This window comes from Cyrtonyx montezumae, unplaced genomic scaffold (assembly GCF_038088225.1).
Source record: "Cyrtonyx montezumae isolate F1298 unplaced genomic scaffold, pur_monq_1.0 scaffold_2, whole genome shotgun sequence".
NCBI classification, from domain to species: Eukaryota; Metazoa; Chordata; class Aves; order Galliformes; family Odontophoridae; genus Cyrtonyx; species Cyrtonyx montezumae.
This window is the reverse complement of record NW_027071936.1, coordinates 34,747,221-34,763,982: the sequence shown is the minus strand read 5'-3', so window position 1 is coordinate 34,763,982 and position 16,762 is coordinate 34,747,221. Positions and strand designations below refer to the sequence as shown.

Sequence of the window (16,762 nt, the reverse complement as noted above, 5' to 3'; positions counted from 1 at the left end):
TTTCATACATAGAAATGAACCAGACCTTGAACTGTAGGTCTTAAGCAGTTTAATGAATTTCAAACTATGCATTTATATTTTGATTGATGGTTGGTAGTAGATTGGGCTACAAATACACTTTTTTTTTCTGAGGATTCTGAGTTTGTGTGATTTTTTAAAAATTACATAACAAATGTATTCTTTTGGCATCTTTACAAACCCTCGATCACAGAGAATTTTAATGACTGCTGTAAAACTTGAAACATTTGGTAAAAATAGTATACTTTTGAATCACTTAAAGTAATATTGCTATGAAGCATGGAAATGCAGTGTACCATGATGCCATTGTGGATGAAGCCCCGTCTGTACCGTGCAGGCTTCAGATGTGGGTATTCTTCTGTGCTGGTCACTCGGATATGCCAGACCTTCTTCCAAGCCTCATACAGCTGGATGTGGACTGGGTAGACCCCGGAGTGGTGCGGAGCCACTGCGTACCCCATGTCAGTCGGTATGCCATGCTCCTGTGACACAGCAGAGGGGAGGATATATTTAGGAGCAGAAAAAGAACACGTAATTCTTCAAAGATTTTCTCCTGCAGATAACAGCTTTGGAGAAGCAGTTGTCCTTGGACAGCCTTGTATCTATTTGCATGTACCACATGCTAAAAGCAGGGGAGAGGTGGAGGGAGCTGGAATTAGTTTGATATCTGTAGAGTGATAAATAATAGTCTTGGATTACACTGTGTTACTGATGTAGAGAACAGGTTTGTATGCCTGTTCATTACATGTTGCATTATAATAGATGTTCTGTTTAAAAAATCTTGTAAATTATCGAATAGTATTAGAGAGGTAAGCAGAAAAAAATGTTGCTGTAACATTTGTGGCTTTTTGTTTCCTATTACTTGAATAATAGCAAGCTGTCTTGCTGATACAAAACAAACAACAACAACAAAAAAAGGGCAAATATTCCCTATAGCTTCTGAGTATACTTACGTTTCCCAAGGTATTAGGGTAGCAGCAAAAAATCTGGACTGATAAGACATATTTTCTGTTTCATAAATATTTATTCAGTTTCTCAGAGGAAATGTGCATTTTCATGAATATGACATGTAGGCTATCTTGAAAGTATCCTCTGATGGAACAATGAGGTGTTTATATGCATGTAGACAGAATTAAGGAAGGAGCTAGAGTGTGAGCGTACTAACAGGCTGAGAATATTCCTTCACTCCTGAAGATCTCTTGCCTTTGTTCTGGTGCTAATCCCATCCATTACCTTATGTGGTCTATTCCAAAACACTCATCTGATGGGATTATCTGATGGGGCCCCTTTGCCTCTTCTGTAGACTGGGGTGTTTTTAAGAATGCAAGTGATTTGATTCAGTTATTGGCTTTGTTGGTCTGAGTCATGTACAGAAATGTGCCTAGCATTTTGGCACCAACTACTGCCAGGAAGAAAGGTTATGTTCTGCCTCTTCTTCCTCATCCCGGCACTCATTTTCAACCCCTTCTATTTCTAAGTCCTTTTCAACTCCCATGGGGGATCTCCAGGTCATGAGTCTCTTTCTATGCTCTGAGTGTTTACTGTACCTCTTTTGCTTCTGGTTCCATGTGATGTGGGACAGCACCCATGGCCCCAGTTCCTCACCTCCTCTTCTCTGCTGCCCTAGCAATCATTACAAGCACACCTTTCTCCTGCTGAGAGAGTTGGCATCAGCCACTTTCTATTCATGTATAATTGATACAGATGAAAATGGTTAAAATGTGAGCTGGTATGCTTGTCCTTCCTCTTGCCCATGTTATCTAATATCTGTTGATTACTTCTGGGAGAGGCAGGTTCTGTGGGGCATCTTTAAATACTCTGCAATGGAAGGCTTTTAGTTCAATGAAAAAAATAAATTAAACCTATGAGGAATACCATTTAATATAACCACTTAAAATTATCTGTTTCTTACTAGCAAATATCTTAGGTTACCTGTTGATATTGGGGAAGGTGGAGAGAATGTATAAAAAGAATGCCAAACATACTCTTTTGCAATTTACTGAAAGAAAAATGTGACTTCTACTTATCGTTACATAGCTGAAAGGCATGAGTCAGTTTAAGAGTGAAATGATGAACAGGTGTACAGTTCGAAGTGTCACTCTTTTCTCTTTTCTTTGAACATGTATAAGGGAATAGGTTATATCTAAGGGGTTTTGAAAAATCTGGCTATTTATTAACAGAATGTCTGAGTAGTCTGTGACACAGGCACTTGTACATTATTACAATGTGCAATAACAAAACTTCATCAGAACCTGTTAGGGAGTTCACAGACACATACGTAAAGCATAAGTGTCTCGATCTAGCTAATGACTGCTGCTCTGAATATGTCTGAAAGTTGGTATCTGGATGAATACGTGCAAAACCCTGTTTTATCTACTTACTATTTGCAGCTGATATTGCTATAGTAACAGAACAGTGAAACAGTAATCTACCATTCACAAATAAAATAAGGGATCACTTTGCAAGTTTTCAATATAAAATGATAATTAACCTCTGAATAAACCTGCATACTATGCAGTTCGTCACTTAAGCACATGTCACTCAGACACCCAATATGATTTAAAAAAGAAACAAGCAAGACAATCATACTTTCTTTGACCAGTTACATGTTCAATTTACTTGGGTAAATTAAAGATCAGATGTCCTGTTTTAGTGATTTCTTTTACTTTGTTTCTTTTTTCTTATTTTGTTATTAAATTTAATTTGGGGTTCGAGAATTTATCTGTTAAATGAGAAGCATATATTTGAATCCAAGAAGGACTTGGTCCAAGCTGTCAGGCACAATGGGAGATGACAGTGAGTACGCTCTTTGTTCTAAGGAACAATTTTCTACTAGATTTCATTAGGTTACTTCTACATTCAAGACTTCATATATGTGAATTCTTTAAAAAATTTCTGGGCCTTTATGGCACTATGAAGAACAATATTATATTCTTGAACATGCTTGAGCTGGGATAGGAATCTAAAATGGGAATTAGAAATTCCCAGTCCTGACAACGCAGCCTGGCTCATCTGCAAAGCCTTCAGAGCTACCTTACCACAGCCATGGGCAGGATGGGTGCTTCTATGAGTACTTTGAAAAGCTGAAGTAATCTGCTATGGCTCCTTTCCTTTCATAATTATCAGCTTTGTTCAAGCAAGTGAAGACTTTTGATCTTGCAATTTGTACAGAAATGAGCTATATTCATCATGTCAGCATGTGCTATGTATTCCTATTCTATGTTTGCTAAAGAAAAGACAGGTAATGGAGACTTAGCACTGCTTTTCAGGGGTAAGTGTATTCTGAGAATGTAAGTTTGTGTTCCATTTTCTTCTGTGAGCAGATGCTGGAGATTTTAATTTAAACAGCAGCAACAAAACAGTGACAGGAAGACTGTCACATTAGCAGAATGTTTTTTCAGAGAAACACAGTTCCTGATTGTGGCAAGTACTGTATTTCCTTGTTAAAGCACAATAAGAACTACAGTTACGCTATATGACAATAGTCAATCTATTTTTTAAAGATAACTAAAGATAACATCTAGTACTGGCCATTATAGGGGAGAGTATAAGAAAACCCAGATCTTTAACTCAGCAAATTTTATATCTACTGTGGATTTCTTCATTCAATTGATTGAATAGCATATATAAATAATATCTATATATTATATAGATATAAATAATTCTTAGATGAAAAAGTTAATATAACTTCACGCGAGTTTTCAAAAATGTTTTGAGTTTGTCCAACAGTAGGTGATTAAGAAAATACGATACTTCATAAAATGTTACCTTCCAAAATTGAGATTTACATAAGCTTCGAATACTTTTAGTGCTGGGATATATTTTTAATTTTGCTGCAGATGGGTGAGATTTCCTATGAGATTATATGTTACTTTGCAAGTTTAAAATTCTTAGTCACATTTTGTTTTTCTTTTTAATTTGATAAATGAATTCACAAATTGCTTGTCAACAATCATAAAAATATGTGGTATTCTAGCCTTCCTGTACACAAGATTTTGTTGACATTTCTGGATAAATTTATTGAATAAATACTTAATCCCTTCTAAACTTTTAAAATCATGCTTAAAAGCTCTCTAGCTAGACTAAATGATTTTGCAAATAAGAAGTTATTGTTAAGTGACAGAGGTTTATGTTGTGCAAAGATAAAATATTTTTCTTAGCTTTATGGAATGGTGTCTCAGGTTGGAGTGACTATGTTAAAACTTTCTAGGGTCAACGGCTTGCTGAGCTCTTTCCCAGCATTACCTACAGATGTTAATAATGGGACAAATTGAACTCATCTGTCACAGGTAGAGGCTTTGCATCTGATATCTTCTTGCTGTGTTTGTATTCTTGGCATTTAATGTGTGTATTAAAAGCTCATGGTTTCTTTGTGGTATGGGCAGCTCAGGTGTTTTAGGCAAGAGAAGTGCTAATATGAATCTAGTTGGTTTGTAATCAGGAAATTGAGTCCGAGAGGAAACACTGGAGAGAGTCTAAATTGATTTGCTTTGTGTAGGTGCATCTCACTTCATATCAGATCAAGTGATATTTTTACAGCCTATGATAATTTTTGCCCTATTTCTACCATGCTTTGGGTGTATGTGTTCACAGATAAGAGCAGAAGATAATTAGAGAGCAAATAAATCAAGGGACAAAATAAAGAGCTACAGGCTTGGGATTAAACGCATCCTAGTTTTTGTAAGATAAGGATACAGAAGAGGGAGAGGAAGAATATTTTATGATTAAAGGTTGGAGTTAAAAATCAGCAAAACTTGGTTTGTTTTATTTTTGGAATATGGGCTACCAGAGACATCTGCTTACACAATTTGTTTACCTCTGTATCAGTTTTCTGGCCTAGAAGGACATGAGAATAATAATACTTGAGATCTTATCAGTTTACAAAGCTTAATCCATTAATGTCTGTAAAGGATTTGGGGATCCTCTGGTAGAAGAAGAAGAATAAAATAAAACCCGCCAAAATATGATTGTCAAAACAAATTGATAATCTAAATAAATACCATTTTCCTTTAGCTGAGCTTCGAAACGTAACAGCCATATATACATAAATAATAAGATGTTAGAATAGAAAAGCTACGGTTAGTCTGCTACTTGATTTACTGAAGTTAAAGTCACTTGTTTTGGTTCTGCTTGTTTAGGTGTTCTGGTAGAAATCTGCCCCAATGGGTAACAAAGACCAAAATCTAAAGAAAGGAAATTTGCTCTTTGTCTATGAGAAGTGAGGAAGGAATGAAGCATGAACATACAGGTTGCATCAATAGTGGGAGTGTGCAGGGCTTGGATTTGCCCTCCTCCCCATGCAAGGAAAATGTCCTCTGAAACAGCAGGAACCTGGGAGGCTGCATGGAATCCTACCAGGCATTTGATTCCTGTAGCGGCTATACCCCTGTTCTCAGAACACAAGCCTGAGGATGCCACGAGTACTTAAGAAGAGGTTCGGAAATGTTGGGGGTGATGGGCACTGGCAGCTGCGGGGTAATCACTCAGGCATGTGTGGACAGGGATTTGGTTAAGCAAAACTTCCAGGGCAGTGGGGCAATAACGTGTATGAAGGATGTCAGAAAAACAACTTCCTCTCACTGACTAGATACAGAACTGCAGAAATGGGGAATGCCTCGGTGATCCCTAGAAGATTTGGTGTGCTCATATTAAAGGTGGTCTCCTTTAATTCACAAGCAGTTCAGAAGGGAATTATTTAAAGACTGTTGATTTTATAAAGCCCCAGAGGTTTACTTATCCACAGAGGTTTACTTATCTACGCTGAAATCAAGGTAATTGGACACCTAATTAGCAATTAGATGTATGTATACGAATTTGTTTAGCTATCTGATTTCTACAAGTATTTTGTGATGTACCTGTTTGAGGAGGGCTGTAATTGTAACCTCTCTATTTATAGAGCCTCATTCTGAGGTGCAGACATATCAGTGCAGAACAGAACAAGGTGTTTTAGTCAGCTGCTGGCTGTAGCACTTGCATTTCTTGCCTGTATCCAGCAGACTGTATGTATGCTCAAGCTTCTGCAAACCTAAGATTATACATTGTGTAAATGCAAGAGCCAATAAAAATTATGCTCGTGTGCATTTATAACTCCATGTGATAATATCCATGAAATACTGTGTTTCAGATAAATTGGCTTATGTTTGTTAAGCTTGACTTTAATCCACAGCACTCAGAGAAGAACATTCCTTTTATGAAGTATTTTCTCCCAGTGAACATCACCACTCCTGAGCCTCACACTCCCTTGTATGAAGAAACTGCTGGCTGTGATGGGGTTTAGATCTATCCTTTAAAGTCCAGGTTTCCAGTCAGAGTGATGTTTCTTCTGAAAAGAAAATGCCCTGAGGAACTGACAGGTCTTAATGAAGAGATTTTTTTGTTGTTGTGGTCGTTTTGGGGATGTTAAAGCAGCCTTGCTTGCTCCTTTCTGATATAATTATTTGCTTTCTCGTCCTGAAGAATTCATTTCATTCTTACCACGTTTAAAACATGAATAAACAAATATATCAGGTTAAGAATGAATGTGATCATACTTCTGAATAATTACTGTAACTTCAACTTCCCTTGCACAAACTGGCAAAGTGTTTTCTCTACTTGCAGTTAAAACAATAGGTGGGCAGATACGGTCAGTAAGTAGGAAATGTGTGAGAAAATGGCATAAACATCAAGCTGTATTCCCCTGAGTATAGTGCTAAATAAAGATAATAGAGCACAAATAAGATTTATAGCACTAAGTAGATTTACTATTTACTGTTCTGGACCTATAATTTAAATTTGGAAACGTGCTGTGAAGTAAAAGAATAATAAAAAGGATTCGCTCTCATTTTGGAAGACTTAAGGAAGTGCAGTTGTAGAAAAGGGAGTTCTTTTCCCGAATAAGACATAAGGCTGAGAATGAGAAAGGAGAGCATAACACTACTCTGGAGTCATAGCTGGAAGCTCTGTTAGATATCAGGAAGGCTGTCATATCAGGAAGACAAATTTCTACCCCAGAGTGGACTTCAAAGGAAGCCTTTTGAAAAGAAATGTTCTCATAAGTAAATTGCAGAGCTCGTATCGATTCAAGGTTGAGAGGTTGGTACAACCCCTGTACAAATGTTAGCAGGAAATAAAGCTGTAATAACAGCAGCCTTTTCCTGACATCAGACCCTTATTTATAGGCACCCAAAGGAGTCTCTACCCTTCAATGATGATAGGAAGATGGGCTTTATCTTTCTGTAGCTGAAGTTGCAAACACTCTATTACAAGTCCTGTTTTCAGGCCACATTATAGATTTTATTTCTGAAGGTGGTTTGACCTAAAAGACATCTTGCTACCTGAAAATACCATGAAAATTTTCCAGTAGGTTTGGAGTAGAATGGAACCGTTTATACTTGAGATAGAAATTATTTAAATTGCTCTTGCATTTAAAACCTCAACTATATATAGATTCCTTAGGCCTCTGCAGCAGTTAGGCCAGATCAAACAAAAGAGATGATCATGCTAGGAGTGAAGGCTAACACTGACATAAAGGTGTAGAAAAGTAATCCAAAATGCCTCTGCACTGATTTCCTATGAAGAAGCAGATGAGGGAGGCAATTTAGAGAGAAGAGTAAATGGTTAAGCCATTTTTAATGAATTTGCTTTAAAGATTGTTAGGAAAATATTTTCACAAACAAGGGAATAAATTGCTTCCAACTGCTTGTTAAGACATCTGCTTGGCTTGACTTCCTGATGCCTCTTGGCTCATGTGAGGGATGGGGAGAAGGGTCTGCTGCTGGCTGCCCTTTCTGAGCTGTGAGGGGCTGAGCTTTGTGCTCCCTAAGCAGCAGAGAAAGCTTCACTGTGCTGCTCTGCTCTTTAGAGTGGCACAGGTTACTTGTCATTTCTTTGCCTTGTCAAAGTCCACACAAGTGTCTTTTTGAAAGAGAGCATTTGCAGACTTCTGTTTTGTTGTTGTTGTTGTTTTGTTTTGTTTTTTCTTTTTGTGATGCTGCTTAACAGAGTAGAATTACCCTGAAAGGACTCTTAAGTGTTTTCCACGTGACCTCTGAGCGTAAGTGCTATGTGCTCTGGGCAGTGCTGGAAGGATGGCTCTTGTAAGTTAACAACAGAAAAAAGCAAAATCGAAAAGTTTTCTATAAGCATCACTAACAGCTTAGCTATGTGAAAAAGCATGTTTTCAGGTCATCTAAAAAAGCACTCCAAAGTCCCATGGCTTCACTTATTTACCTCATTAGCTTCAAGATTTCTCACAAACCACGCACATTTCACAAAGTTCATCAGAGTTTTCACCCTCACTTCTGAAGGTGTTTGCACCAGACTTCGAGAAGCTCATAACCTGTGTAGAATCCCCTTCCCAAAGCTCAAAAGGCCAAACGACATCTGCCAAGCGCTCCCTGCTTCTGATCCCTCTGGCCCTGCAAGACAAGGTTGATGGGCTACTTCCTATCCAGAAGGCCTCTGCCAAAGAAAAAGGCAAAATTCAGCCCAATTTTGAGTCAGAATATTTCTTTTTTAGGGCTGAGTTACCAATCTTCCAACACTATTTTTATATGTATTTTAAGATACGTATAAAATAAATATTATATGGCACGCTTTCCTTGCTGTATTTATATGCAAAGGTGATCCATCTGGTAACTCTTACATACTAGTGCAAATTCTTTGTTGAGGATCATCTGCTCCACCAGTGACGACTCATTGTGGAAGAGATGAGGTTGCATGTGACTCCACATATGGGGAAACCACCAAAATTCATCAACAGATCTCAACAATAAATCATCGCCTTCATCCTCCTCCTCAGTGCCTGCAAAAGATAGAGAGAAGAAGAAAAAACAAAAGAATAGAAAACCGAAGTAAAAAATGTCCATAATTACTTTGGTGGGGGTTTTCTTGTTTGTTTTCAAGATAGAGGCTGCTATAAAACCTGATGTCTGTGGCTCTGATTTCTCACTGTGATATGTCAGGCTCTGAAATAACACAGAGGAATGAGATGTATTACCATGGGTGAGAGTTATCTCTTTCTATTCCAGACACCATGTTAATTGACTGTAGTTCTAACACAATGTAAGTTTTAAGATTGAATTGCTGTTCTATGTAATACAGTGGGGGTTTTCAGAAGTTCAGGCTCCCTGTGAAGATGGAGATTGGACGGACTGCCCAGGGAGGTGGTTGAGTCACCCTTGAGGTGTTCAAGAAATGTGGAGATGTGGTACTAAGGAACATGGTTTAGTGAGCAGTATTGATGGTATGTGGACAGTTGGACTGAATGGCCACAGAGGTCTTTTCCAGCCTTAATGTCTCTATGACTTGTATCCACCTGCTTTGGTCCCGGTAGACACTGCACAGCTAAGGCTGGCTTGGTGGCATTGCAAAGTGCTGTGTTCCAGTGTCTTACGAAAACCCACACTTTACAGCTACCTCATTAGCCTCAGCAGTGTGAAATCTGATACTTTCTGGTAAAACATGAAAAAAGTTTCAAAATATGTGGTAAACACAAAACAAATGACAAAAGAGTTCTACATGTTTTCTGTGGTTCAGCATTCCATTCTTGCCATGTTCAATCTCTATATAAAAAGAATAGAATAAAAGTTCACATGTTAGTGAGGAATATCTGCTTCAGGCAGAAGCATGTTGCTTATAACAAATCAAATCCCCTAACTAAGAAATGATGCAGTGCTGCTTCCATAGTCTGTAGACATGTTCCCAGTACCTTTTTAATCTAAAAAGGAAAAGTTATGTTTCCACTAACTTTATCCTCGAACTATTGAACAACATTTAGTTTATTTCACCCTCCTGTCTTGTTCCTGTATCATCTCAATTTAAATGCCTGTATTTAGCTTCAGTCAAATAAATAATTGTCATCTACTGATGCAAACATGGATTGCTTTCTCTCTACGGGCCTTTCAGTGTTTACAAAAATCACTGGAAGAAAAAGCTCCAAGGATGTCACTGTTTACCTTTGCGATATGAAGCAAGAACATGTAGAGGTAGCTGCTCAGTGCGTGCACTTCAGCTCTTTATTTTTCACTTTTGTAGTTCTGTTTTGAAGAATTCTACTACACAAAGGGAGCATTTCTTTGAAACTTTTGCCTAGCATCACTGAATCAATTTACTCGCTTTGTAGCACTCTGCAAGTTCTAAGAGGGCATAAAGTTGCTCCCACTGAGAGCACTTCTGGAAAAGAGAACAACCTTGTTTTTAGAGAACTTCTTCATGAAATGAAGGGACCAATGGCTGCTCTGTCTGTTCCATCATGCAAAACTTCTGGATGGTGCATCTTTTGAATGACTACTCTCTTGCTTCTTGGGATAAGGGGATCACAGGGATAAGGAGGAAAAAAATGAATATTTTACTCATCTAACTACATACATATATAAACATATATATAATAAAGAACTGCGATTATTTGACATAAGATTTAGGCCAAATGATAATGTACTGCCTTATTAAAGTATGATTTTTAGATACATTATTTTATAGCATATTTTATAATGATTTATTTAAAAATTTAGACACAAATCATCAAAATTTGCACACTTATTTTACCATAGGGAAGATCAAACAAGATAAAGCATAACACTTCCCAAATTATACAAACAAAGTGGCAGAGCTGGAACAGAAAGGCTTGAATTTTAACACATAGTGAAGTTTTTACTTTTTGGAGGGCTATTGTCTTTATTGGCTATAAAAAGAATGTTAGGCTTTTATGAAATCTCAAGTAGATGTATTTTTAAAAAGTCAAAGGTTTAATGGAATATTTGATAAGTGCTTATATTTTTTGAATATTTTTGCCCAACATCTTGTTTAAAGTTGAGAGCAAAATAATTATTTATGAAGTTTTCAGTTCTTGTTTAATCAATATTCTCTGTGTGGCTTTCTGTCTTCATTTTAATCTGAAATCTGAAAATTGCAGTAGGCCTACAATCAAGAAGATGAACATATATCTACTTTGAAAGGCTGTATGCACTTTGCACAGGTGGATAATAAATCAGTGTTTGCACATAATAAATAATCCTTCATTTCAAACCTAAAACAATTTACAGGTTTGAAGCTCAAGATTGAAACTAAGTTTGAAGTTGCTATCAATAATCCTAGAAATTTCAAATCCAGATTCTGAGAATTTCTTTCTTTCTATTGCCACAGTGTAAACAAGCAGAAGACGTCTGCTAAAACTGCATAGCCAACAGGCTTTACTCTTTTTTTCCATCAGTCTCACATGCAGAGTGCATAATGTACCCATGCTACTGAAGGGAATGATGATGGCATTAATATGTGTCAGTTTCTGTACTGGTGTGCAGGCAAGCCAAATAGGATTGGTATTTGTCATACAGAAGTCAGCAGCATCTTTCAATGAAAATGCATAACTGTTTAACCTGCCAACACATTCCCAAGATCATCTCCCTCCTGTAGGTTTAAACTGATCCTAGTTCTGGAAAAGCAAGCAAAATCACACATTAAAGAAGTCAATAAAGCACAGCAATCTCAGTGAACTAATAAAGCATGTTGAATGTCTGATACTAAAAGCCTCTGGGGTAAATGAGCTACATTTACAGTAATTAAAGAATACTTTTCCATGTTTTATTTATTATGAGTCAATAAAGTGTATATTGCATAGAGAATACTTTAGAGTATTTCCACTAAACTGATATGACAAATGTCACTGCTGACCTGTAAATGAAGTGCTCACTTAAAAACTTGGATTCTTCACGGAGTACAGACAGCAGTGTGTCCCTTAATGGAGGGGATGACATGCTTCAGCTCATTAAGTAGTTTTGTACTATTTTGGTATGCCTTGATATCCTTAGGAGGACAGGCTAACATGCATGTTCTCCTGTATTCTCTCTCTATAGCAGCAGTAGTGAATCCGAAATTAGCCAGTGTTATACCAGCTGGGCAATGAAACTTATGGGCTAGTAGGAACTGGCTTCGCTAAGAAATAGTAACAGCATATGGAGACAATTGGGATTGTCAGAAAAAGTGTGTTGGTAAGTAAAATGTTTGATTTTGTAGGAAAGCTTCATTTTTTTCTGTCAGCCAGTGCCTTATAATATTTCTTATAATATTTCTAATAAATTATATCGTTTTCTACCTCTTCCTCTCCTTGAATTGTCTTTCTCTATGGTGGACCCTGAAATGTCTGATACCAGCTTCACTTTGTAGACAGCTGCAATGAAGCTGCATCTTGCTTTGGAGCGGCTCAGAGCCTTGGGCTGTTTTGTTTATTTTGCTGTATTAAGTGTATGTCCAATTAATCTCCAAGAGAACTAACTATACAGGCAGGTCAAGATGAAGTGAGCAGAAAACTGAAGGTCTGTCTCCAAAGTTGTTCCCTAATCACAGGTCTGCCAGTTGCTTGTTATATGACTCCAGGCAAGTAATTCCATCTCTCTCTCCCTCTCATTTTTTTCATACTCTGCTGCTTATTTCTTTAGTCTGTAAGGTTTCCTGGGCAGCAGTTGCCTAGCATTATTTGTCTGCACAAGGGAAAGATAGCCTGGACTTCCAGTGGTGCCTGAGAGCAATAGTAACACAAATGAATAATTTTGGTTTCCTTCTCTCTACTTATCTTTCAAATGATTTCTCATCCCATTCTATCCCAGGGTCCTTTGTACTCTTCTAATTGGTGGTGAAATAGAGACATAAGTGGTAGGTGAGCTTGCTAGCATCATGTTCAAATGCTGGCAATGAAAAGGGGAGTACTGCTTCACTTACATTGTGACAGGGAATCTTCCTCTTCCTGCTGTACTCTGCAGTTACCTTGTGACCTGTTACAACTAGAATTGTGTCATTCTTCACTTCTAAACTTCTCTCATCATCTTGCTGTTGAAATGCCTCCACATCTCCTCTAAATGATTCCCAGCCTTCATAGTGCCACTCAGGCAAGAAGCATCAGATGTGGCTGAATGTATTGACAGCTGAGGATTCTTGAGTTGGTCTTGAAAGATGAGAAAGGTGCAGTACAAAGTTGGGAAAGGGGAAGGGCAGTATATGTCTCCAGTGCAGTGAGTGTCTAAATATGTCTTCTTGTGTTAGAGAGAGGAAAACGAAGGGAGGGAGGGAAAGGAGAGGAGGGAACATCATGCAGTGGAGAGGTGGAGTGGAGTGGAGTGGAATGCAGTGGAAAAGAGAGTCATAAAAAGGAGGAAATGTAAAAACAACTAATTTTATATGGAAGCACGGTGTGGGTGTGCAACTTGTTCCTGCATGCAATGCAAAGGTAACAGGGTTTCAGTGAAATTTTCTTTCATCTTATTTTCCCTTTTCTTGGAAAAAGAATGTACTTCTGAACTGTATGATTCTACCTTTATCATCCCTCCCAGTTTTCAGACTGTTAAAATAAATAACTTTTAGTCATAACGAAATCTTACATAACCCATTCAAATACATCTGTCTCTGTAGAGGTTATGAGACATGTTTTGGGTTATTTTTTTTTGGTCTTATGTATCTCTTAATATCTGTCATACTGGTAAATCTTTAGTATGACTTCTCTGCTCTCTTGCCTTGTGCAGAGTTACAGAGATCTTGGCAGCTCCTTTTCTCCCTTTACAACACTAAGGTTTACTTCCACAAATCTTTCAGAAAAGCATCAATGATATTTAAGTATTCTTAAGAACCTTATCCATAGCCTTTCCTGCCCCAGTGGATGGTAAATGAGACCCTGGATGCTAAAATGGTGGAGCAAATATTTCCCACTCCTCCATCAAGTCAGTGCTTTAATTACAAAAAGGCATCTCTAAAGCTAGGCTTTAAATCCTGTCACTTATTTATCTGTAGCTACCTGAGAGCATGAAGTTCCTTCTTACCTGTGTGGTAAAATTTTCCTGAAAATCCAAGGTTGAAGGTAAAATTTGCAACCTGAGTGCGCAGTAAATTTTGAGTCTCTAGTAAAGCCTGAAAGAAATAAGAAATTAACGTGCATTTAGAAAAAAGAATATTAATTTTTTGAATGCCTCATTTAAAAAAAATTGTGTCCAGATGAGGAGATATAGCAAAGAAGATCCTGTTAAATATTTCATATTTAATTTTGGGGTTATTGATATTTTTATTTTTATTTTTTTAAGACTTATTACAGACAGCTTTATTTGCTCCATCCGTTTGATGATTTAGCAATGCTAGTAGTAGTATCAAAGTGCTGAAGTACTTGACAGACCAAAATACTGTATATTATTTTCAGTAATCTATGGTGGGACTTGAATCCAGTCATTGAGAGTCAGTGGTACACTACATCACTAAGTGACCCACATCTGGAGTTATTAGTGAGGCATGATATAATGTACTTAAAATCCAAATTAGAAATACTGCTTACCATCCAGATGTGGAGGCATTAGGATTTACTTACCTGCAAAAACATATTTGATTGTGTTTAATTACCTAATTCAGGGTTACTTGTGAAAGTCAAATTTTGACGTATGGAATAAGTAACATCCATTTTCTCATGACCGAAATTAAATTCCTGTTTATTTTATCTCTCCTCCATGAAAAGGATAAGACCAATCTAAATGAAAGAGAGGACAAGTATATTGCTTACAGAATAGGTGTAGTCCTGGTAATCCATTTTTTTCATTCACATGTTTCCAACAAAACAGAAAAAGACAATGGTTCCATCTGCATGAGCTATCTACCTGTATTGTTAGGTTATCAACTCTCAACTGCTTCTAAAGATAATCCTTGCTGTGCAGTTGTCTGCTTTGAATTAGCAGCTCACATAATCTGGACGTGCTATATATGCAAAACGGATAGTGCATTTTTCTCCCTATTGGTTTTGCCATTGCTCAATGTGTTATTAACTTAATTTTCAATTTTCTATGCCTCCATTATGTGGCTCTCTAGAAATTTTCACATCATCTACTAGTAACATTTCTAATGATCGAAGATTTATATACTAGTAAAGTTCAAAGACAAACACAATGGTTTATATGCAGCCCAAGTCCAGCTAATGTTTCCTTTCATTTGATAAGATTTAATTTCACATGTTCATTAAGAATTTCACTTTACATTACAGGAAGACAGCATCCCTTTTTGTTCAACTTACTGTTATAAACTGGAAGAAAAGAAAGGACTACTTGTGACCCAAAGTGTGATCAATCCCTTATAAATGGCGATTTAAGGGATTTAAGAAACTAAAATGCAGATTGGCCTATGCAGTCCTAATCCAGATCGGAGCCAAGCGAAACAGATCTGTAGTGGCACAGTTTCTGTTATTTCCTTTGTGTGGCAATGAGTTAGGAGTTGCTGTCAGCTCGTCAGCTTTCATGGTAGAACATTAACTTTCTAAAGGTACTGATCACATGTTAACTACAATATATATTTAGAGGCTATGGACATTGAAGCCCACGTCTCTTCTAAAGCTTCGTTTTCTAACAGTCACTGTCAGTAAAGGCACTGTTTGGGTGCCATGCTGCTTGGGAGTGAAATACAAAAGGCTGCCAGAAAGTGCATCTTCATTTTATTTTTGTCTTAACAGTAACATTTATTGAATGTTAAAGAAGACTTAAACAACAATTATCGGCTATTACAGTCACCTAGTGGATATGTTGCTAAGGAAATAAATCTAGCAATCCAATTGCAATAAATCATGTGCTTGAGCATTGTGTATTAAGATATGTGTAGGTTTCCAGTCTATATTGCCAGACATTTTAAAAATTGATTATTTAACTTCTGTGACAATTTCACATGTTGGATCTCTATCTACATACTACATAAATATTTACAGGCATGTTAAAGCTTAGCTAATAGTGGCATTGAGCTATAAAAAATTGAGGAATATCCCCAGTTGATAGAAAAGTCACTAAACTGACACTGCTAAAGTCATAAGCAGAGAATATGAGTCATTATATCTTAGAATATAACTTCCCAAACTATGCGGAGCATTTTATATATGTTGAGAGAGACTGATGGACTGAGCAAAATCAATTCAATTTTCCTTTGAGGAAAGAGCATATTTAGAAATTGTCTTTTAACATATAGTACAAGAAGATATGTGAAAGAATCGTCATTATATCACTTTATATTTTTTCTCTCTAATTTCCCTCACACTCACGTCTCAATAAGATCACAGAACTGGAAGATAGGCAGAAGCTTTACATCCCAGTGAGGTCTCATTAAAATTTCAGAGTGAGGATTAAGATGTAAATCCTGTAACCTGCAGTGTGTCAAGCATTTTTCTCTGTCTAAAGGGCAAATCTGTCACTCAAACTAGATTTGCCTTGGTCCCGAATACTTAGTTTTATTACCATTTCCATATATGCATATTAACTTAAATGATATGTGGCTAAACTTCATTTTCATGACTTCGCTGTGTTTTAATACTAAGAGGATTTTATTAACCTAACACATTTTGTCACTGCTTACCTTTTTGTAGAGGACAGGAAACATCTGCTTGCACAACATCTCCGTAGGTGATTAGGGCCTACCTTCCCTTTTTTTGCAGAATACATATTTGAACAAAATTTCTGATGACCTATGCTGCCCTCACAGTTAATTTTGCAGAGTAATTAATAAGAACTTTATATCATGCAGGGTACAGACTTTAACAGCATGCAGTGTCATGACAAGAAAAGTGCTGATGGCTTTTTTTCATCATCTTCCTTGCATGCTTGTGAGGGATTAAATCCCTGCTTGCTTTCATGTTTTTAGTGCTGAAGCAAGGATGGCTGTTGTTCAGGTAGGGTTGTTGCCCACCAGCTCCTGGATGCTGCAGCCTGGAGGAGTTGTGCTTCTCTGCCATCCAGGTGCTAGAAGTCTTTCCAGGGCTCACAGCCTTCAG

The 16,762-nt window shown here is 37.2% G+C and overlaps 1 protein-coding gene across 1 annotated transcript in view; it reads right to left on the bottom strand.

Moving 5' to 3' along the window:
- LOC136048932 (bifunctional heparan sulfate N-deacetylase/N-sulfotransferase 4) overlaps positions 1 to 16,762 on the bottom strand; it is a 101,429-nt gene that overhangs the window by 40,546 nt on the left and 44,121 nt on the right. The window contains exons 3-5 of the mRNA XM_065736859.1: positions 13,800 to 13,887; positions 8,646 to 8,800; positions 315 to 500 (exon numbers count right to left, since the gene is read on the bottom strand). Coding sequence (XP_065592931.1) covers positions 315 to 500; positions 8,646 to 8,800; positions 13,800 to 13,887 — 429 coding nt within the window. The remainder of the gene's footprint in view (positions 1 to 314; positions 501 to 8,645; positions 8,801 to 13,799; positions 13,888 to 16,762) is intronic.